The 24,554-nt window shown below is 34.0% G+C and overlaps 1 protein-coding gene across 4 annotated transcripts in view; it reads right to left on the bottom strand.

Annotated features, from left to right (window-relative positions):
* Nucleotides 1–24,554, bottom strand: part of LOC149550689 (phox domain-containing protein) — a 120,663-nt gene that overhangs the window by 5,342 nt on the left and 90,767 nt on the right. Inside the window, exon 13 of one of the 4 annotated variants that reach the window (XM_089786248.1) lies at nt 2,394–2,574. In XM_089786248.1, the coding sequence (XP_089642374.1) occupies nt 2,394–2,574 (181 nt within the window). Of the gene's footprint in view, nt 1–2,393; nt 2,575–3,047; nt 3,511–9,206; nt 10,149–24,554 lie in introns of those variants that run through there. The other 3 variants (XM_089786251.1, XM_089786249.1, XM_089786252.1) reach the window with 3 other exon arrangements.

Below are 24,554 nucleotides of genomic sequence, written 5' to 3'. Positions count from 1 at the left end.
AAAATAAGAAGTGAAAGGGACAGCAGTTGTCAAACAAGTGTATCTTTTTATAACCAAAGGGTGTAACCCTTTCATAAGGGTATTATCAAATGAAAGCTCCAAGGAGACATAAAAGAAAAGAACTTCACATAAGAAGGGCATTCAATGGAGATCAAGTTAGGAAATAATATACGATTCTCAAATGCAACACTGGAAAATGGAGACTTCTTATGAAAGGTGGTGACCGTTTACCAATAATGTATGAAGGAGAAATCATTCAAAGCACCCAAATCATCACTCACCAATACAACAAATCAGCATGCACCCAATCATCACTCAATATATCAAATCATCAAAAAAAATTTAAAAATCACTCATTTATCTATCAAACATCAATTGGAATAAAGCAAATAGACCAAAAATCAACACTTCCATCAATTCAGTCATTCTATGCTAATTTTATGATCATTGAACCAATCTGATCTGGCATGCCCCCGATCTGACACCAGGTGAACAACAAACTGTATGAAAATTGGCTTATTAATAAGACTTCCCAACTTTCAATAATAATGAAGCCTGATTAAAGAATTCATCTTCCACAATATTCTTTACTTTTCTATGGACCAAGAGACTACACAATCGGTGATCTTTAGTCCTTAACCAATCATTGGGCAATGGCCACAATACTAAGGAAGAGGCATGCAATTAGTCTTGAAGAGGTAATAGATTGTCTGTTGAAGACACCTCCTTTAGGAAGAGGTAAGGGTTGCAACTCCCCAATGACTATATAAGATAGAAATTCAATCAGTGGCAGTCACTTAATGGGAGAAGAGAATAAGATCATAAGGAAGATCAACATTGGTTTAAAGTAAAGAAATATAGCAGCTCATTTATATAACCTAAGATTTGTGGTATGAGTATCATGTGACATATATATTGCATAATGAATCCATTTATGACAGCTTTCCATTGAATTATGTATGTGATTCAGGAATATAATGCCAGTGTATAATATGAAAACAAAGATATATACACATATCAAAATACCTTGGATATAATAAACATTTCATTGCTCAGGAATATTTCAATACAGGATTTATGTGTGAAATACTATTTATGCTTTCTGACTGCTGTAACCAGCCATTATAGGGGAAATGAGGGATCAAGTGTGGGAAAATAGTGACTTTCTAAGCACGCCACCTCAAGCGATGTGACTGGGGAGTCCCATTGGGTCAAAGGGGACCGCCTTTGGGCTTAGGAAGGATGGACTATCTGGGCACCCTGTTGTGAATGTTTCTCATGACCTCTATTGTGGTAATGATGCATAGGGGTGTTCAATCATTGGAAGCAAGATAGAAAAGGCAAGATTGAGGAGAACAATGCAAGAACACTACAGTAGGTACTCCACCTCGTACGGATGCCATGGCCAACATGAAGCCAAGAGGGATGGTATATCCACTCTTGGGCCTAGGATAGGGGTCTCTAGGGCACCTTACCAAGTCACCTTTACTCATCACTTCTATGGTCAAGTCATCTCAAAACTGATTTAAGCAATCCGTTGATTTGATTTACATTTCCGATCAATGTTTATTTCTAAGTATAATTAATGATTCCTAACTTGCTTGTAGGGTCTCAATTAAAGTGAAAGGTATCTCCAAATCCAATTTGCTTTGACAAAAAAAATTGTCTCGTAATTTGGGGCATTTTATTGCCTTCTTAGGAATCTCTTTAGAATCTTCCTTGACATTTGATTTTCTTTATTTTCAAGGCCTGTTTTATTTGATGGTGACCTTTGCCCATTAACAATGTCATCTAGGATTTCAGTGCTCTTTTCAAACTTGAGGCTTTTGTTTAACTTGGTGGTTGTCTTCTCCTATTCTTTCCTCAAGGAAACAATTTTCTTTCTTTGCTTTCACTTGGATTTTTACCTCTTCTTCAATTCTTTTCTCTTCTTTGATTCCAAATTTCAAATCAATAATTGTAATCTCTACTTCCTTTTTTTTATCTTTCGAATCGTGATAACCTTCTCAGACTCTTCTAGTATTTTGGACTTTGACTCACACTTCTTGAAATAGCAGCTTATACTTTGAATTCTTTTAGGTTTCTCAATCTCATCTATAGCACGATAGCTTTCTCCCTCAAAATTCTCTTTCTAATATTAACAATTACAATATAATGGTAAGAGCATAAATAAAAAACATTATCCTAAGACATGTGCAGCCTATTACAATAATAAATATATGATTTAGTTGATTTTTGTATGCGATATTGAAAATATTCATATTTAAAATGGAAATGCAACATTAAATGTACATGCAATAATATAACAGCAGAACACTTGGAAATGCATCAATCCATAAGGCAATACATTGTAACTGGAATGGAGTCCATAAGCACAAGAAGTAGTAGCTCACCAAGAAGGGTGTCATGAACAAATCTAGCTCTACGAGCCATTTCAAGTTGTTGCTCGAAAGATGGTGGTGCTGAGATCTTATTATGGCTACTTTCTTGATTAGCAGCTTGCCTGATATGGTAAAAGTCTGTTTCTTGAGAATCAATGATTTTAGAGATAAAAACACCATTAGGCCAGAGAACCTGACAACAAACATTATTACATTCAAATTTCAGTCTTCTCATGTTTGCACTAGATAAATTACACTAAGTCCATTTCCATTATCAGTTCAGGCTTAACATTTGCTAAAATTCTCGAGCAAAATAGTCAATAACATGCAAAACTTGGAAAATATATACATGTTGATCAAGAGTGTTAAAATGCAGTGAACAAAAGTTACAATTCTTACAAGTTCCAGTACACTACATCTGCTTTTCCAATATTTATAGAAAAAAAATCAAAGGTAAAACCCTCTAAACATTCTTGAATAAATCAAAGGAGACTCTCAATTTCTTTTACTTTTCATATCTAGTTTATTCTTTAAAATGATTTACATGTGGCTGGGAACAATGAATCAACCAAGTCCAGAGGCAAGAAATATTGATAGAAACCATTAATATGATCAATGGATGTAGGTAAAACCATTCCTCGCACTTAGCATTATTTTATTAGTGTAACAAAATAATGCTAGCAATCCCTTCTTTATTAGATCAGTTTCCCAAAAACAAATCCAATAAGCTTCTATGAATTACATCACAACTACAAGTGATTGGTGAAAATGCTGGTACACAGTTTTCGAGTACAATAAAACTAGAGCTGAATATTTTGATGTTGACAAATTTCACAGATGAACTGACACAACTTCAATGTGCTTTATACACATAAATACGGTATCACCAAGAAGTTTCAACACACCATGATTGTCACAAAGGAGTACTATAGGTTGTTTCTCAAGTATTCCCATTCCCATCAGTATGAGACATAACCATATTGTTTTGCAAGCAGCTCCACCTACATCACAATGTTCTACTTCGCTGGAAATTTAGAAACAATAGTTTGCTTCCTACTCTCCTGTGATGTGGGACTGGAGCCCAAATAGAATAGGACTAATAAAATGGATTTCCTGTCATCAAAAGAATCTGTGGTCTGTGTCAATATATCATGTCAAGAAAAATCCAGCATTCTAATTAAATTTGATGCCATACACCATCGTACCATGTATGTACCTAAATATTAGTTTTCTTCTTTCCAATACAACATCTTTGTTTTCTGCATGAACCTCAAAAGATAACTCACAACATAGCTAATATATGGCCTAGTGTATGCCAGGCTAAATCACAAGGTTCGAGTTCGAAAACTATGAAATTCGGATAAAGTTCAGCAAGGCAAAAAAATTGAAAAATATTCGACAATAAATTTGCCTTCTATAATTTTCAAAAAATCATAAATATATAACCCTGATTCCTAACTCTGGAGGGTTTGTAACTTTGTGGAAACAATTATAGATTATGATTTCTTTAACTTTTCTTTGCTAATAAAGAGAAATAAAATGAAAGAATAATAATACTTTTATCTAATCTTTACAAATAAAATAAAGCTGTGAATACTACAGAATTAAAAATAATAATAAAGTACTATAATAATAAATTAATTAATAATCATAAATAAACATATAAAATATCAATATTTTACTGATAATGAATTAAAAAAAAGAAATAAATATACACAGAATATAAATAATTTTCTTTCAATAAATACATACAGATACAAAGATTTATCGTTGATAAAAAATTAATAAACATAACATTTATTATTATAATCATATAAAAAATTAAGACATAATAATAAAAATAACATTTATAATTATAATCTTACAAAACTTCTAAACCTAAACAAATAAATAAAAATGTTATTGTAGGCAAGACCGTCGGCTACAAATGGCCATCATGGATGAAGTGTTTTGGCAAACTCTACACGCACAGGTCTGTAAATAGGAAGTGAATGGAGAAGATAGACAAAACAAATCAAACGCAGATAAATACATAGTAAAGAAGATGCACATTGCAAAGTGAAATGGAGCAGACAAACAACTTCAGACACGACCCTCCAACGGCGCCAAACACAATCTTTTTGTCAATGATTTTTTTGCCCTGACCTTGCTTCAGATACGCAAACAAGGGTATTGTTAGAAGTTGTTTTTGCCTAGAAATCTAGAAATGGCTTCATGCGAATATTATGACTAAGATGCTAGGTAATGAGACCCCCAATCAACTAGGCAAGAGCCACATTTACCTCACGTGATGGGTCATTCCTTAATAGTTATAGACAAGAGCCCATGAGAGTTGAGATGGGCATGCGATCTACCATTTTGAACTTCTCAAGCAATATCTCATGTTACTCTATTTGAGATACAATGATATGATTTTGTGATACTACACATTTATTCCATGATACAATGCCTTCCAATGCTTTACCTTTTGATCAATCTGTGATGCACCAGTCATCTTAGAATTTCAAGTAACAACTAGATTATCAATATATAGTATATACACTCAATATTAGAATCTCCCCCTCCAGCTCTTAATGAGTCCATGTTCTAAGAGATTATCAATAATCGTGACTTAACAAGCTCAAACAATTTACTTTACACCATAGAGATGGTTTAAAAGCCTGCACACTTTCTAGTCAAGTGTGACGTATCCTTCTAGTTGAACCATAAAGAGTTTTTCTGAAACCTCAAAAATTGTTTGGGGGAATCTATCAACTTACTGGAGAAGCGGCTACTTGGTGGGAAAATAGTATAATGGAGTTGAATCTTAAGATCACCAATATTACTTGGGACAAATTTGTCACAATCTTTAAAAAGTTAATACTAAATGCTCTCATTATAACAATATCACACACATATATAGCAAAAATAAAAATACCTAAAGGCTCCAAGAATCATGCTGAAATCAGAATGAAATAAAGAGAAGTCCAACTAAAATAGTTAGTAGATACCAAACGCAATGTTTCCTCACTAAACACAATCTTTCCTCACTAATGCTACTGCTCTTGTGTTTTTTTATTCCTCTTAACAAGTATGTCAAATCTAAAAATGATCAAATATGGGTTGCATATTTTTATGTTTTTAAGATGACTAGGGGCTGCGTGGACTGAAAAAATTAGAAAAAAATAATTTTTTGAGGGCATTTTGCCCTTACCAGATTGGCTGGAAAAAAGGGGATGGCCAACAGTTTCGGGGACGGAGGTACTGCTGGTTGTCCCCAAGTTTCCTACCAAAAAAAATTGGTCATTTTGGGGACGTTTCCGAATTTGCCAAAAAGGGGACAACTCAGGGGACGGCCAAAATCCGTCCCCGTTTCGTCCCCAGTACAGGTACGATCCCAAAACCATAGGGGACATGTCCCCATGGAACACTGCAATTTTTTCCATCTTAGTTAACCATGTCTCAATAGCATCTCGAGACTCTAGTCTTGAATAACTTTGGAGGTTTAATTTTCTTTATATCAATGGATAATTTACTAGCTATCTCTTTCTTCTTTTGAATCTCCAACTGAGTTGGAATTGGCCTATTCCCTTGCTCACTTTGAGCAGATGGTTCTGGTTCAGTTTTGGGAAGGGATGAGAATCAGGTGTCTTCGTGTCCTTGCCCAAGTTGATTTACTAGATCATTCATTCTTTGTTCCATGTGCTCCATTCGAGTTTGGGTATCTAGTAGTACTTAAACAAGTTGGTCCATAGAACTTTGTGAGTTATCCAACTTGGATATCTCATTTGGTGCTCGATTGTTATTTTCATTGTTTCCATTGCTTTTGAACAAGCTTTCCTGAAATAAAATTGGTTTCATCCATCAATTTTCTTTTTAAGTTGGTTGCTAAAGAAGTAAAAAGAAGAGGTAACTAAACAATATATTTTGCTCCCATCACTTTCTTTATTGATTTCCATTTTTTTAAAGGATTTCTATTGCGACTAACACTACATTCATTACAAAATTTACCCACTATTGTGAATACAAAATTTCAAACATAGTTTTTTAAGGAAATCAAACACCCTATCCCTAGGTATTCAATTTGTTCCCTTCCTCGGGCTCAATCTGCCCAATACAAGGTGCATAATACATCATAAGTAGATCAGTTTGCTTTGAATTCCAAGCTTGGATAATTTTGGTTTCATGATTGCCTTCCTAGCAACAGTCTATTTGACTTTTTTCTTTTTGATTCTGGTTAAGGCATGGACTAATGTTTCATCATCTCTAAATATGGAACATAATGAGTAATCATATTTAGGGTTTCTTTTGAGGCATCACTTGAGTTCTCATCCAGCTCTCATTCAAACACTTATGTTACAGTTTTAATTTAGTAACGAACCCAAGTTTCAGTGTCAAACCCAGAGCTTTCATACCATATGCAACAACTAAATCTTCTAAGGACTAAAACCCTTAAATTACTCTTTCTTCTATCAAATAGAAGTAAAGCTAGCTACCCATTCACATGAAAAGGAATTAACAGAAAGTAGTAACTGCTAAATAGTAATTGCATTCTCATGAAAAGATTCTATCTATCAATAGTAAGAATTAAACTACCTTTTTAATGAACTAGTATGAACGATCAAAATAGATCAACTAAATACACTACACATGATATCTAAAATATTAAAAACTAACTACAAATCCTCACTACTAGCTCATATGAAGAGGAATGTAATTGCATTAAATATAATGTTGAAACTAACATAAAGAAGCAATTGAAAGAAATAAAGGATTACTATCAAGGTTTAGATCACACAACATCAAGAGAAGTAGAAATTGGTTTGCACTATGCAGGTCTAGGCATTTGGAGGAGAGGAAAAGCATTGACAGAGGCTTAACCTCCCAATCACGGACCTAGTGTAATCCCCACTCATTCTCTACTAAGAATGGCCCTACCCTATGCAAGACAAGACACATATACACCATCTCGTCCCACCACCTAAGCACTTGGTGTTAGAGTTGTCAACTACACACCCAACTAAACTGTGGGTACCTCCCAATAGTCTATCCATCCAACTATGAGTTTTCCTGATCTCTGGTGATCATAGCAGCATCATTCATCCTAAACCTACCTTGGCCAAGGATTTCTAAAGGACACTATGTGCCCAATCACCTACTACTTGACTTGACCGACGTAACTAATACGCAATTCCTACTATGAGCTGATTAGATTTACTAATTTCAACTTATTCGTAAATTCTTCATAGTTCTAATACATCTTTCTATCTTTATAGGTTTATCAAACTGTCCATTTCATATGGACTACACCAATCATCTCAGCCATTCTTGTCTATCCTTGATAATTTCTGGTGTGATTTTCCACCTTAAATTATAAAATATTCAGTTATACAAAGTAAATTTTGTTCTATGCTCAACTATAAAACCAGAAAAGAAAGGAAGATTATAATTCCAATGCAGCCAAAATCTTTCAGCCATGGATATTCTTTCATATATCTCAGGGGCATATATCTTTGATGCCACTGTATTTTAGAAGTATAAAGACATGCTCCAACAGTTCTCGACACAATTAAATTTCAGAATTAAAATATATAACAAAGGCAATTTACAGCCTATGAATGCTGGTAAAATAATTCCATTTGGCTTATATGGACTTTTCATTTGCAAACAATGGTCTGACTGGACCATCCTTGTGCAAGCCATGAATTCAAATCTAGTGGTAATGAAGTAAACAACTCATAGATAGATACGACCTGAATATGGGACTTCTGATTTGTAGTTTACTTGCTCTTCTAGCTTGACTTAATCAATAGGCTTCAATGGATTTTATTAGCTGGTGCAACAGTTCCTACGTTGCTATCTCAGTTCGGTAGGAAGTTTTCTTTTTTGAATGAAAATATGCATATGCAAACACAGCCATAATTATGAGTGAGTTGTGTAACCCAGGATCAGCTGCGACTGGTAATGTGTGTGTGTGTGTGTGTGTGTGTGTGTGTGAGAGAGAGAGAGAGAGAGAGAGAGTGTTACATCCCAATTTTTGCCCTAAATTATTATTATTATTATTTTAAGCTAAATATAACCGTTGAACGAAAATAATTTTTCATGTTCAAGTGAAGTTAGCCGTAGTTTCATCATGGTAGTTATAGCCGTTTCTTTATTTATTCATGTTCATGTGAAATTGAAGCAGTTATCTTAAGATGTTGCATCGATCTAAAGTACTATATGAATTTAAATTAGTTAAATTTAGCCGTTGTGTTCATGTGAAATGAAGATAGTTTTTAGCCCTTGTTCAATCAGTTAGTATTTATGATGAAATTCCTAACGATATTATTTAACAAATTATGAATTATGAATTGATGTTTTGGCGAGAATGATTGTTTTAAAGGTTGCAAGATAAAGACCCAAGAAGGAGGGGAAGCATTATGAAACGAGGTCATCTAGAAATGGGATGATCATATGAACTAGTTATCAGGAATATCAGGTTTGATCTAAAAGTCGCCATGGCAAGATTGTTAGAGCTTGACAATAAATTTTTAAGTGGGAAATTACATGAGCTAAAAATAAAATAAACTTTTAAAATAAAATAATATTCTTACCTTTATTTATTAAATAGTAATATCATTTAATATTATATCACTATCTTGATTAAAATTACAATTAAATATTTGCAAAGTGGCACTATTATATTGGGATTTATAATACAATAATGTCACCTTGTATATACTTAATTATAATCTAACCAAGATAATAATATAACATTAAATAATATTAATAAGATGAGAACATTAATATTCAGAGTTGATCATTAATACTGGTTGTTTATTTGAGAATAGATGTATTTCTTTTGGCAAGTTAGATGAAATTTTTCATTTCAACAATTCAGATTAGGAATAAATTTCAGCATTTAGATTTAATTTCCGTATTAGATTAGATTTACTCTTTTAAAACTAAAAATTCAGTAATTAGAATAGATTTAGTTTTCAATTTAACTTCAGTATTTAGTCTAGATTGATCTCCATAGTTAGTTTAAAATTTTAGTTTCAGCTGATCTTTTTTTTTAAATTGAATAATGTAAAAAGGAATAAAGTTGTTGTAGAAAATCCAAATGTTACAGAGAGAGAGAATGATTGGCAATCATGGAAAATGAATGAACAATATGGAGTTACGATTGCATGAGAGAACATGAGGGGGAGACATGTTTGTATGTTACAATCTTGGTCGACGGAACGACAATATTGGAAGAAAATACAAAAGGCCAAATTAAAAAAAGAATTATAAGAGGTCGATGGCTTTCATGAGTTAAAATTAAATTTGATATGGGAATTAAATCTTTAACCATACTATGACATAAATAATACTCATACTATTTACGTGTACTACGTATTATTTTACCTATATATATCTGTGTGTGTATATGTATATGTTATATTAAAAATATAGGTATACACACGTATATTTATATATTTTTAATACGTACAAATATACATAAATACCCTAGGTATTACTTATATAATATAATACATCCAACATCAAATAATGCAGAGTGTCCAAATTCCAAATCAAAAGTAACAATTTTATTTCATTTACTATTTATATAAATGTATGTACATATCCTTTTAAATTAAATGACCTAGTCAACTCAGAGTGGAAGCTTGGCATTACTTAGTCTACACTAGTCTTCTTTTCCTTGGCCAAGGTGGCTTAGATGAATACTCGACAAACTCAGTAGCAGGTTGGTTTTCGTGCCCTAATCCCTCTCTGTCAATGCTTTTCCCCTTCACTGTGCACCTGCAAAGAAAATAATGTAGTGAAAGTACATTTCCAATAAATTCCAATGCAAATAATTTAACCATAACAAATAACCAACTTAACCAACTATTTCCAATCTGCATGAAATCATAATGAATAACCAATTTTAACCAACCATTTCCAATTCGCATGAAATCATAACGAATAACCAATTTTAACCAATCATATCCAATTCGCATGAAATCTCAACGGCCTTAAGCTATATTCATAATTTTTTAAACTAACATAAAATATGGGATGTAACAAATTCAATATTGATACAGTTATAGTTTATCCAGCTGTTGACACAATTGTCACTACTCCCAGGAGGAATAGGGTCATTCTAAAGAAAGCATTTGTAGTGACAAATTTGTTTACCAACAAGCGGAGAAACTAAGAAAACCTCATCGGACGAAAACCCCCTCTAAAATAGAGATGAAAGCACACAAGATGCATGGATAGATGGAGGACTCAATGCCTTGCAAGGACGATATACATAACGTGTACATCGTCAAGTATCCCTCCATAGGAAGGAAAGAAAGAGACATGATATCCCCCCAATGAAGCTCCAAAGATAACAAAAAGTGATAATGACACCAACAATACGCACACTAGAATTAAGTTTTAATCCTATCAATTGTGTTTGCTTTAAGTTTCTAAAGACTTTTCAATAACTCCATTTTGTGGATACTACATTCCATGCCGCAATGCTTCAAGGCATTATGTTGAATATTTAACATGCTTTCACCATGCTTCCATATTTTGCATGCATGTAATTCTCAAATTTACAAACCACGACACCTAACAAAAATCAGTTATTCTTTGTGCTTTAATGGCTGCCCATACAATGTTTTCCAAACTCCCATTTTGATGCAGGTAGGAAAGATGACAAGTAATATGGAATCAGCTATTTTTACCTGCATATTACATTTTCGTGATAATTTCTAAAGCATTTTTGACAAATTTGTTTCATGTGTGTATTGCCATTGTGAAAGTCATAAGGCTACTACCCATGAGGCACTCTTTGTAACAATTGCAGTTGCAAAACCCAAATCATCACGACATTGAGGATATTGAAAGTCATTGAATTCCACAATACAACCACAATTAAATTTTCCTTTAGAGCTTCCAAACCTTTTTTTTTTTTAAATGAAAATACATTCTGCAACAATGGCATCCATGAGAGCAAGCTCTTTCAAGGCACCTTGTTCTACGCTTCCACATTGGCATGTGTGAGAAGGGAGTTGGCAAAAGTTATTGAAACATGGTTTTTTAGTTCTAAATTGTATTTGATTGTCTCTGCAAACTAGTCATTTCATCATCTCATTTCATGAAATGACATTTCTTTTCAAGGTACTTCACCAAACAATTTGGTTTAGCTATCTTTTATTTGCATCTTACATGTATGTTTGTGAAAGCATTTCAAATAAATATTAGACAAAAATTTATGTACTCATATACTTTGAAGTATGTTAATACCTATATGCGAGTGTCAATCTAAAAGTTTCCTTGTGGACGAGGATATGTTGGTAAAGATAGTTAGCATTTTTTTCTAAGTGGTTATAATAACCACTTTCACCATGATTTCATTGTTTTGGCATTCAAGTATATTTCAAAATGGCCATTGCAAAGTATTTCAATTGGCAATGTTGAGAGGCCCGCACATAACCTCATCAATGATTTATGATTCTTTATGAGGCCAACAACCTATCTAATTCAACCCTTGTTCACTTTGACTATCGAAACTTTACAATTCTTAGCTAGATAGTCAAAGTTGTAATTGTAGAATAACCAACATCACTACACCTTTTTTCCATGCCTATGAAAACTACACACATGAAACTTTAGAACTCTATAAAAGTGCCAACAAAACTGTATTTTCCATTGTGTATTGGTAGGTTGTAGTTAATTATAATTACTAACTTTCCTCCAATGCAATTGTTTTGACCCCTTCACTATATGCACAAAGCTGCTAATTGCATTTTAGTGGAAATTAGAAACAAAGCTAACAACTCCTCTTGGTAACTCTTTAAAACACACAGAAGTATTCACTCTTGGGGCCATTATTATTGGTATTTGGAAAGTTTTGAATTTTAGGATCGCTGCAAATGTAATATCTCTTGCATTTATATTGAGAATGAGCCAAGGAGAGACATGTCCCTTAATGGGACATATTTATTCATTATTATGCTCGATTCACTATTACATTAATTTCTCTAATATTTACATAATATTTGTGTGTGTATTGTAAAAGTTAAGTGTATATATAAATCTCATATATACTAAATATATATGCATATCTTCACTAGTTTTGACTTAGTATTTATCAAATTGAAGCTACAACGCATCAACACTCCATCTCAGCAATTGAGGATAAACACATGGTTAGATATTACCTCAAAGTAATATCAAATTGGCATGATTAAAGATATCTTTGATTAGAAGATACCCACCATTTAGATATCATCTCATGATATCAGGAGTAATGGCCTCAGTATATCAAGTCGGTTAACCAAATACTCAAATTGTCCATAAGTTATGTGCACATCTATACTCAATAATACTTACCATAGGAACATTATATTCATGGTTTGTTTAAGGAAATTAATCCACCATGCAAGATATAATCTATCATGATTTGCTTAGACATCATAATTTATCCATCATAATAGAAGATTAAGTTATTTTAAAATCATCACCTTTCAATAACTTCTACAAATACAAGTGATGATCATTTGGAAGTCTCCAAGTCATCAAGATGTACACAAGGAGCAGGCCCATTAAAATCATGTAGTCACACACATGGATTTTCAGACTCACTCTAAATATCAATCTTTTGAGCTTCTCATCCAATGTTGCCTCTAACGAAGTGGCAGACTCCCTTTGAATCTAATATCAATCTTCCTTTTCCTAAACGAACATACCCGAAGAGAAAAGAAAAGATCCAAGACAAATAGCTCTTATAATACAGATAGAAATATAAATAAGAAACTAACTACAAAAAGTACATAAAGGTAGTTCTCAAGATATACTAGTCAGAAAACACTTATCTCACTTAATATCTTTTAGAGGTAGTGTCTCTAGAAATGGCTCCTCTTCATGTGGCACTTGGATTACTCATGCTTTGGCTTCTCATGGAGACTCTATTTCAACTTCATTATATAAATGTAAATATCTTCATAAAAATCATATTTTTGTTTTTGTTTTGTATTCTTCTATCCTTCCATTTCATACCCTTTCTATTTAATTAATTTGTTTTATCAATTGTATGTGGTGAATTTAATTGATAGTATGATCTTTCATTTTAGCAATATTGTATTGCCGCTAAAATTTATTTCCTTCATATAAGCCTTCAAAGACTCCCAACAGCTTCATTTCATCAACCAAGTATTTCTTCTAAAATAGACTTCGTATTTGATGGCACCTCTATACAAACTCAACTCCTCCTAATCTGGCTAGTCGTTGTTGGCATGAGTTTAATCATTTAATATTCTAAACCTTGTTATGCATGTCGTCTATGTATGCCTATTGTAGTTCACAATATTATGCTCAAATTGGTCTTTGTATTACATGAAAAGGGCTTCCCTTTCCTTTTAAACTCCGGACTTCTCTTTTCACCCACTTGGGTCATGGTGCCAAGTGTTTTGCATGTAACCTCCCTTTTACCATGTAAAGTGGCTCCATCCACATCACATTATGGTGAAAAATCAATCAAAACCCAACATGATTTTTGAGGTGAAAAATCAATTTAAACCCAACATGATTTTTGAGGTGAAAAAACAATCAAAACCTAACAATACAAAGCTTCATTTTTTTAGGAAAAACGGTAAAACCCAATAGATAATTTTGAGGAAAAAATTACATACCCAAAAAGGAATCACACACAGCTTCTTTCTTTTTTTTGGATCGGTAAACGGCCAATGGCCATGATAATTGATTATTACTAAAATAAATACATAGAATAGCGTTCCACCATTCAAACGGTCACTGGTAGGAAAGAACAGGGAAAGAAAACCTCCAGTTTAGCTCGGGACCATGGTCCTATATTATTACAACATAAAAGGGGCATACCCCACTCAAATTATTCCTATCTCATCTATTATAAAGATCGAATTTACATACAATTCTTGGAGCGTAAGCTCTTTGAAACATTACAAGTTTTCCTAATGAAGATCCATCATATTCTTTACATTCTTGCATAGTTGCCAGATTCGAGCTTTCCTGTCTAACCAACTTGCCAATCAAACTGGTTAATCATAAAACTTGCAAAATTTCTAAAACAACTACATTATTTAAATCTATATTTATATTAAAAAACTAATCTTAAATACCGAAGCTCTACACTATATCAAGAATAAACTAAAATACTTCCCTAAACTTGTCAAGATATATACCACAATTAAACCTGCCCTAAACCAAACTGAAAGCCAGAAATGAAATTCTCTATATAAGCCTCCATTATGAATTCAAATCAAGAGCTGAACTAAAATTAAAATTACCATAGCTGCATATCCTCTGTTAAAAGCCAACTAAAAGGAAGAGGCAATCATGCCAAAATCACTTGTCTACATAGCATCAAAATCTATCTTGTATCAAAGGAATACCAGGCGGCATGGGCACACTACTAGCACCCATTCTCACTTCCGATATCAGGACATCAAAATTAGGCCCCTTAGCTGTTACAAACCATCCTTTGAATAAGCCCAACCAGGAGAGTTTTATGATATCCGAGTATCTATTCTATCATACTAAAACATCCTCACCAATATCAATTAACCAATACTCAAACAATTATCCATCACGATAAATATTTGTCAAATTAATACTAATAAGTGAATCAAATAACACCCTGGATGAGCTCGAATGAATTTAGAAAAAATGATGAATTCCTGCTAAATAGCATGCATCATTTCAGAATTTATTACTTGTGGTCACCATGCTGATTCTTGTTATTGCATTATCGTTTGTTGCCCTTGATATAGAAATGACCTATAATGCAGCTAGCATGTTTGATCTATCTCAATCATTTGAGAGATTAAAGGAAATAAAACCATTTAACAAGCGTAGAGCATTATATCTGATTTGAGGACAAGAAAAAAGGAAATTGTTGACATCCACTAAAAATCCCTAAAATTTAATATAGTTATGGATCCTACCATAAACAGAGCATACAAACCCTAAAAATCAGAAGATATGCATACAATGCCTAAAAAACCTTAACACACGTGGGCATCCAAATACAAATTACTTCAAAGAGGCAAAATTAATAACTAGACTTCTTGTATTCCATATAGTATATATACATGATATAACTGAGTTAATTTTTCCATTCGTCTAAATCTATAAGCTTCTTAAATCTAAGATCTAAGTTCATACAGAGATATGTCATAACCTATTGATCATTACATATACCCATCATATAAACAGCGATCTATATGATATCTATCTACTACCAGATTACTAACCCTATCTCAAAAATAGAGCAAAATTCCCAAAAGGACACCAGTGATAACTTACTTCCAATACACCATGATAACTTCAGGGATATCATTAGGGTTCTCCACATAGAAGTTTGGAGGGAATTCAAAGTCTGATTTAGCTCTGCTAGTTTTCTCCGAGTTCAGAGTGCAGAAGTTTAGGGCATCAAGATTGTCGAAGACCACTCTTGGCTGGATATATGCATTGAACAAATTGAGGTAATTTGTTAACCATGCTTTGCTTTTGTTTGCGATAATTCCTCTCCAGCAAAGTAGAAATTGAATGCTTGCCTCCATCTTGGGCTATTCACGGTAAAAGGCATAGTTCTCGCGAATTACCAATGAAGGACGATGATAAGCCGTTTCTAATTCAAGGGACCCAAGAGGAAGATTCATATATTTCTCTGACAAAGGAATTCGAAGCTTGTCATCTATGTTGTTAACTACTTGCTCTAGACCCTTCCACCATACTGGATCAAATATGTCGCGGCAAAGTCTGATAATGGCCCCCGCCTCAACCTTTGCTCTTGCCATGCAACTAGTGAAAGAGCCGATGATATCACTGTTAGTCCTCCATGTATATTGGTCATCAAAAACCCCTTCCCCGATGACTGCTTATGGCAATCTTAGACATATCATCCACCGGATTGAGAATCCTATTCCATCTCTCCGGTTTAACATTTCCACAAAATGCCATTGTTTGGTTTTCGGTAGCATGATAAACACTGATATTCGACTCCATATTCAAGGAAAGAAATGACCAAATGACAGTGATGGAAGGCGACACCCAAGAAAAAACAAAGGCAAAAGAAGGTCCTAGAAACATATTCTACCGTGATGACATCAAATGATGTCACCCGCAAAATCTAAACATGAGCTGGCCTTAACTGTTACATGATGATACGATCACAAAAAAAGCTAAAACCAGCAAAGTAGATAGGGGCAAATAAATGTCCCACACCACTTCATGATGAGAAACAATCAAACTGAGGATCGGTTAAAATGTCACCACTAAAGATAGAATAGGATATAATGATTAGAAACTTCAGAAAAGAGCCATCGTAAATAAATTGAAGATCAATATAAAAGGTATTAAATATTAATATAGGAGGATATATGTTTATAAATATATATACATGTATATATAAATATATCTATATAATATATATATATATATATATATATATAAATCTAAATTTGAAAATATAAATATTTATTAATACATATAAAGATGGATCTTGAGGAACAAAAATGGCCATAATTAACCCGGAATAGTTGATATATCTTTGATGATCAAGGAATTGACCCCATCCGCCCCCAAATTTGCTAAATAATCCGCTTTCAGATTACCTTCCCAGAAAATATGACAAATCCTACTATCTGCAAACTTATCTAGAAGAACAAGAACTTCTTCTAACTTAGAACTAAGTACCCAATTGGGGGTTGTTTGTTTTCCAATCACATTTAAGATTATCTGTGTCTCCTATGATAACTTTTGATAAACTTAACTTATGACACAACTGAAGTCCTTGGTTCAAAGCCTCTAATTCTGCCAAATTGTTGGAAGTTGGTTGAATAGACATGGCTTTTTTGGCTACCCAGTGACCTGAATCATCATTAATGATGCATCCAATATCTGTTGTACCTAGGTTACCTCAAGATGCAACATCAAAGTTGAATTTGGCCCATCCTTTCGGCAGAGGACCCCATCTACAATTTTCCCTCGCCTCCTTACTAGTCTTCACATAGAACAGAGGAGGATTAATCAAATTAGACCAGTTCTTCATTTGCCCATCCCAAATAGAGAAGGAGCCTTCTTCTTTCTGAGTATTCCTAAGATGCGAATTAGTTGTTTCAACTATGCTAGCTTCCATTTTTATTATGAACTCTTCAGGCTTCAGTTCTAAGTTACGAAAAATACGTCGATTCCTTTCCTTCCAAATTTCCCAAACAAGTATGGAAGGACAAATGTTCCATAGTTTATTATAAATGCCCTTGGCCAGGTTAGTAGGCCATCCCTTGAGAAGTTCAGGAAAAGATTTCGGGAAACGAGTTGACCACCCCAACATGAATCTGAGCCATTCCTAGCATCTTTGGGAAAAAGGACAGTTACATAAAATATGATTAGTGTTTTCGCTATTCTGTTTACATAAAACACATTTAGATGGACCTTGAAAACCAAGTTTACATAACCTATCCATGGTTAGCATTCTATTTTGGAAAGCCAACCATAAAAAGAATCCTGCTTTTGGAAGACATGAAGAATCCCAGCAGGGTTTTAGCGGAATATCCACTTTGTCCCATTTTTGAGAATCTAATAGTGCCCTATAACCATTTTTCACGCTATACTTCCCATCATTTGAGGCTGCCCAAATGAGTTCATCTTTCTTCTCTGAATGCTTAATCCTCCTATCTTCTAAAAGTTTTTCATTATCTTTAATCGTTTCAGCGTCCACACCCATACCATCCAGAGATTTCCACACCCATTTAAATTCGCCTTCTACATAAACCACTGCCTTGTAGTCACCGACTTTATTTCCCCATAGATTAATTAATTTGTCTTTGAGATCCTTAGTGACAAACCTATGTCGTAAAGGGGGGTGTCCATCCCAAGAGTCCTCCCAAAACAAGGCCTCATCGCCCTTGCTTACATCCTAAGTCAAATACTTACAAACCAAATGGCGACACTTTATCATAAAGTTCCAGCTCTCTAAACCTCTAGGAGGGTTTTTCATCCTAAAGATCGATAAGGGATCATCCGCATTGAGATATTTATTGTATAGAATCTTAGCCCATTTGTGCTCTCTTTCCTTATAGAGACGCCAAATTAATTTCGCACCTAGGGCTTCATTTTGCCATTGTAAGTTCTTGATCCCTAGCCCACTCAAATCCTAGGATACAAATGTTCTGCCATTTAACAAGTGCCAATTTTTTATCTTCTTCACAATCCTTCCAAAGAAAATTCCAGAGTTTGGATTCGAATTTTAGGAGGTTCTGCTGAATAAAGGGAGACAAGATAGAGGGAAGGTTGGAATGGCAGATAAGATTAATCTGATCTTGGTACTTTTTCTTGCCTTTATCAACCATTTATCCTTCCAGCAACTAAGCTTTGCATCCATTTTTTCCAAGGTATTGCACCATACCTTATAGACTTCGACCCTTTCTCTAAGGCAATTCCCAAATACTTACAGGGGAATAAACCTTTTTTGTATCCCATGATCTTGCATATTTGCTGTTCTAAATCAGATCTTGTATTAATAAAATAAATCTCAGATTTGAGCTCATTTACTTTCTGCCCTGAGGCTTCCATATAAGCTTTAGTGATGGCTTTTAGGCCAAGAGCTTTTTCAATTGTACTTTTGCCAGGGAGGATGTTATCGTCTGCATATTATTGATGAGTAACGTTAGGCATATTTCTAGTAACAGTAATGCCTAAAATCTTTTGATTTTTATGTGCATCAGCCACCGCTCTCCCAAATGCCTCTACCATGATGATGTAAAGTGAGGGGGATAATGGGTCTCCTTGTCTAATACCCCTTGATATATCAAAAAAAACCTTCTGGTGTTCCATTAATGAGAACTGAGATTTTGGGAATGGATATGAATTTGAAAATGAGATTGATCCATTAGTGGGAGAACCCGAAGGCTTCAAGAACCTTACATAGGAACCTCCAATCAACCATGCCGTATGCTTTTTGAATGTCCAATTTCATGAACATGCATGCCTCTTTGTTCGTACAAGCAAAATGAATTGTCTCTTGAATGGTAATAATGCCATCAAGAATGGATCTACCTAGTACAAATCCTATTTGTTCCTCCGATACTATTTTAGGAAGAATGCCCTTAAGTCTATTTGCTAAGATATTAGATAAAACTTTATAAACAGTATTACAAAGTGCAATCGGTCTAAAATCTCCCGGGGTTTCAGGTTCTAAATTTTTGGGGATCAAGGTGAGAAAGGAATGATTGATTTCTGATAAAAGAGCACCCCCATTTCTTGAGGCTTCAATTGCTTTCCATAGATCTATACTTATTATGTCCCAAGATATTTGAAAAAAGAAGGCTTGAAAACCATCTGGGCCAAGAGATTTATCCGAATTCATATCAAAGACTACTACCCTAACTTTTTCCAAGGTAATAGGTTTATTTAGAACCTTATTATCTTCGGATGTGACGATTTTTGGGATTACTTTGAGAAGATTATCTTGGGCTGTTCTATTCAATCCTTCATAATTGTTTAAAATATTCTGAAAGTATTCTACGAAGGTATCCGCAATTTCACTTGGTTTGTCAATTAGAATGCCCAAGTGGGTTTTGATACAAGTTATTCTACTCTTTGATTTGTTATATAAAGTGGAATTGTGGAAAAATTTCGTATTCCGATCCCCTTCATCTAACCATCTCTCTCTTGATTTTTGTCTCCAAAAAATTCCCTCTTTGGATAATATATCCTCTTGCCTTGCTAATAATTCTTTTTCTAACAAATAGTTGTTATTGTTCATACCTTTCCTAATTACTTCTGAGTTTAAATCCTTTAATTGCTTTTCTATATCTAATTTTTCTTTAAAGATGTTATTGAAGTGTTCCCTATTCCATTCGAGAATTCGTTCCTTAAGCATCTTCATTTTGGCGACAAAAATGAACATCTTCGAACCTTCAAAGTTGTCTTGTGCCCACCATTTTTTAATATTATTGATGAAATTGGGGTCTAAAAACCCCATTTTCTCACATTTGAATGGATTCCTAGCAGGCTTATGTGGCTCTGAAAATTCAAATCTGACCAGAAAATGATCGGACCCAGCAATCGGCAACATAGAAGATTGAAAATTTGGATTATTAGCATCAAGGTCACCTTTAATCAAGAACCTATCAAGTTTTTCAGCAATGTAAGCGAAATCCTTCCTCCTATTATTCCATGTGAAAGTCCCATTACTGATTGGTATATCAATCATGCTATGAGAATAACATCATTCTTTGAAGTCTTTAGATGCTTGTGATAATTGTTGATCTCCACCTACTTTTTCATTAATATCTAAAATTGTGTTAAAGTCTCCACCTAATAAAAACAGGCTACCCTTAAGATTATTCATAAATAAGCCAATATCTTCCCAGACTGATTTTTTACCGAGATTGCTAATTGGACCATAGACATTAATGAGAATAAACTTGAGATCTGATTTTAAACTTTGGACACTACCACTAATCCAGTTATTGTTGATGTTTAGAATATCTATGGAAACCTTCCTGGGGTTCCAAAAGATACCGAAACCCCCTAAAGCTCCTATTGATTCTTGAAATACATAATTCCAAAGACCTAACATCTTATCTAATTTAATTCCTTCTAGTTTATTTAATTTAGTTTCCTGAATTAGAACAATATCAAATTCAAAGGATTTGAGGTTATGTTTTAATAACCTTTTTCTGCTAGGGGCATTAAGACCCCTAGCATTCCATGTAGTAATCTTCATACCTCCTCGGGAAGGCACTTCCCCTTCCCATTATTGAATAACTGATCTATCTTTTGTTGTTCTCTGTTGTGCCCATCTGCTTCCCTTAGTTCCTTTAATGATCTTCTTCCTCTTTTACCTTTCATTTTGCCGCATATAGGTGATTTAAGACCTTCTTGATTCATATGAATCCCAAGTTGGTCTAAATTTGCTTCCACCTTCTGAACAGCAGTAATCTTCTCACAAAAGTACTTTCTAGTTTCTTCACTTTCGAGTTCTTTTAATATTTGTTTTATGAGACCAGAATGCTTCCCTAAATCTGAATTTGAACCCACTTTGCTGTCATTGCTCATGTCTTTGTCCTTTTGTTCTGCATCTATACCTTGCTCTTCCATCTGAGATTGGCTCATTTTATTATCCTCATTCTCGATGTTTAAAAGATCTTTTCTTAGATCTTCACAAGTATAATTGTTCCCACCTAATTTAAGGATTCTCTTAATTAAATCCTCCTTCTGAGCATCCGTGCTTTGATCAATATTCTCAAAGCAAAATACTTGAACTAATTCATCAGTTAGGTGATTAAGGCTATCTTCTTCTGATTTTGATATGCTCATATTCTCCACTACTGGATCCACGATACTATCCCTATTCAAGAAATCATGAAATTCCTTTATTGGAAACTTGTCTGCTTTCTTTGTATCCATTTCCTTGTCCTTTTGGTTGCTGATTGGGGTAAATGGTGAGTTTATTGCGACAACTAGAGTTTGCCAAAACTTGTATAGGTCATTAGTAACTGGAGTTACTATTTTGTCATCAGGCTCCTATGACTGACAATGCTCCATTTGGCTATTTTTCTTCTGGATTTTATATTCCTCTTCATTTTCCCTAATTGGATCAAATAACAAATAATTCTCTTTGTCCACTATATTGCTCTCTTTATTGTCCCCTGTAGCCTTTGCTTGCTGTAATTTTGAGATCACTCTGTGTTTGATCTCTTCACTTTTGTGACTTAAACTCTATAGACTTATCATTAGGTGGGAACTCTGTCTCCATATGCTTCGCTATGGTGGTGTTGAATTTTTCCTTTTCCTTTTCTTTATATATCAATTGTTCCTGCAGATGCTAAGATTCTCTATCTCGATTGTTTTCCTTGACTGTGCCATTTTCTGCTATCTTATTCTGACCCCTGCTGCTTTTTGATGCTTTTTTCTTTCCTTTAGATCTCTGTATCTTGATAGAGTTAAAATCATTAGTCATTTCTTGTTTCTCCTTATGATCAGCCACTATGACTGATTTAAGCTTAACCTTGTCTGCTGGAAGATCCTCTATCCATCTACTAATTGTCCCTTCTATACAAAATGGCTCTCTCTGGAACTCAAACTTTTCATGAGGAGTTGTAGAGATGTTCTGATCTAGGTACCTTTGACTCCTTTTTCTCATGATTCTCATCCATGGGAATTTACTGTTGAAATCTAAAGTGAGAGGTAAAGTCTTCAATCTGATTTTGTTAATGCCATCTAATCTTATAATTTATGATATTTTGCCTTCATAAATTTGCAATTTTAGATCATATGTAGCTTTGTTAGTTATTACTTTCCTCTGCATCTGTGTTGATTGATTAAACTTGGTTTTGATGATCATTTTTACATTGTTACAACACTAAAAGGTGGAATCAATACCAGTAAGCTCTCCTAGGACAGATCCTATAGACCTAGGAATCTCGATTTGGAGAGGCTCCAGAGGTAAAGATTGGATATTAAACCACGTTGGAATCATAAAGTCTAACCCTTCTACTCTAAAATCATGAGACCAATCTACAAATTTAACAACATGACCTTTAAAGAAGCAGTCAGATACTGAAATGAATTCTTTCTTAATAGAATCATCCAAACCATGCAAATAAAGAATCCTATCTGAGAAGTGAGATATACTTACCTGTTCATCGCAATTTTCTTCTAGCCAATCAGAGAGAAGGGGAAAATCTTTTTGAGGGCCATTCCAAATCGCAAAAATTCCTCCCTTTTGACATTCAAGCCAAGTATCTTTGACTTCCTTGTTGGAAATAAATATAGTGTTGTCTACTCTTTTTATTGGAGGTTGTGAATCATGATGACTCTTAGGGTTTGATGGAGAAAGGGCATTCGTCATTACATGACGATGACGCGAGGGGATGTATGAATTTCGGGCAAAAGCATCAGATGCAGGTTGAAACCTAGACCTATCAGAATGAGGTGATTCAAAAAGCAGTTGAGATTCTAAACCTACTGGTTTTTTAGACAATTCGCAAGAATGTGGACGGGCATATTTAGTTAAATTGAAAACCCTAAATTGATTTTCCAGGCTCTCAATGGTAAAGAACGAATGAGGTCTAGAACTACCTGATATATTTGAGAAGATAGGAGGAATTTTGGTCGCGGATGTCTGCCCTTTTAATGTCTTTTGCTACAAACATGCCCCCTAATGACTCTGATGGCTCTATTGCTTTTCTTCGAATTTCTCCAAGATGGAGAAGATGTTTGCCGTTTCAAAGGCATATTTAGATCTATGTGAATCTTGGACGGCCGAATAAAACCGTGTTCTGCTATGGTCGTTTGAAAAAGTTCATGGAAAATTACCATTCGAATGGGGCAACCTAGGGTTTTTGCTTCTATTTCTCTGATAATATGACTGCCCTGCTTTTTTCGTTGCTCTGTAGGAGTTTGCCATTTTAAATTTTCCAATACATAATACTTTTTGAATCACACACAACTTTGTGAATTACATAATCAGAAATTTTTAAGGGAAAATTGATAGAAACCCATAAAAGAAAATTGGAAAAAAAATATGAAACCCTATCAGATTTTATTTTTTCAGAAAAAAGTTTATGGAAACCCACCAGAATTTTTAATCAAAAAAAATTTCTAAACCCGAAAATGAGCGTTGTGAACAAAAACGGCCCTGCTGCAAAAAAAAAAAAAGACGGTAGAAATGTGCAAAAAAACAAACGGATCTGGACAGAAATGAGTTGCAAGACCGAACCAGAAGTCGACGGATTCAGATCTCTCAAAACGGAAACCCCAGTCGGATTATAGAAAGAGATCAGAGCAAATATGCATGTAAATAATTTTGAAAATAAAAGGCAGATAATTTCAACCAAGAAATTATAATTATTTTTGAAAAAATTTAGAGTATTGGCTATGATACCATATTACGAAGTAATTGGAAAATATTTGCTTGATATTAATAGAGACCGAGAGGTCAATTTATACAAGAGGTTGAACGATGTTTCCTTAGGAAACAATTGTAAAGAATAGAAACATTCTATTCTAGAAACAGAAAACTATTTATTACAAACATTCTAATATTTACAGAAGATTACAATAGATAACCATTAGAAACTAAATAGGGATAATAGAAACTATCTATTATCATAATAGATTGGTTTGATCACCAATGTGTTTAACAGTTTGTCCTTTTGTCTTTAATGAATCTTAAATCCTTGC

The sequence above is a fragment of the Cupressus sempervirens genome, chromosome 6 (assembly GCF_028749045.1).
Source record: "Cupressus sempervirens isolate cs-2001-9-10 chromosome 6, ASM2874904v1, whole genome shotgun sequence".
Taxonomy (NCBI): domain Eukaryota; kingdom Viridiplantae; phylum Streptophyta; class Pinopsida; order Cupressales; family Cupressaceae; genus Cupressus; species Cupressus sempervirens.
The sequence above is the reverse complement of the archived record's forward strand: the minus strand, read 5'-3'. Positions and strand labels throughout refer to the sequence as shown.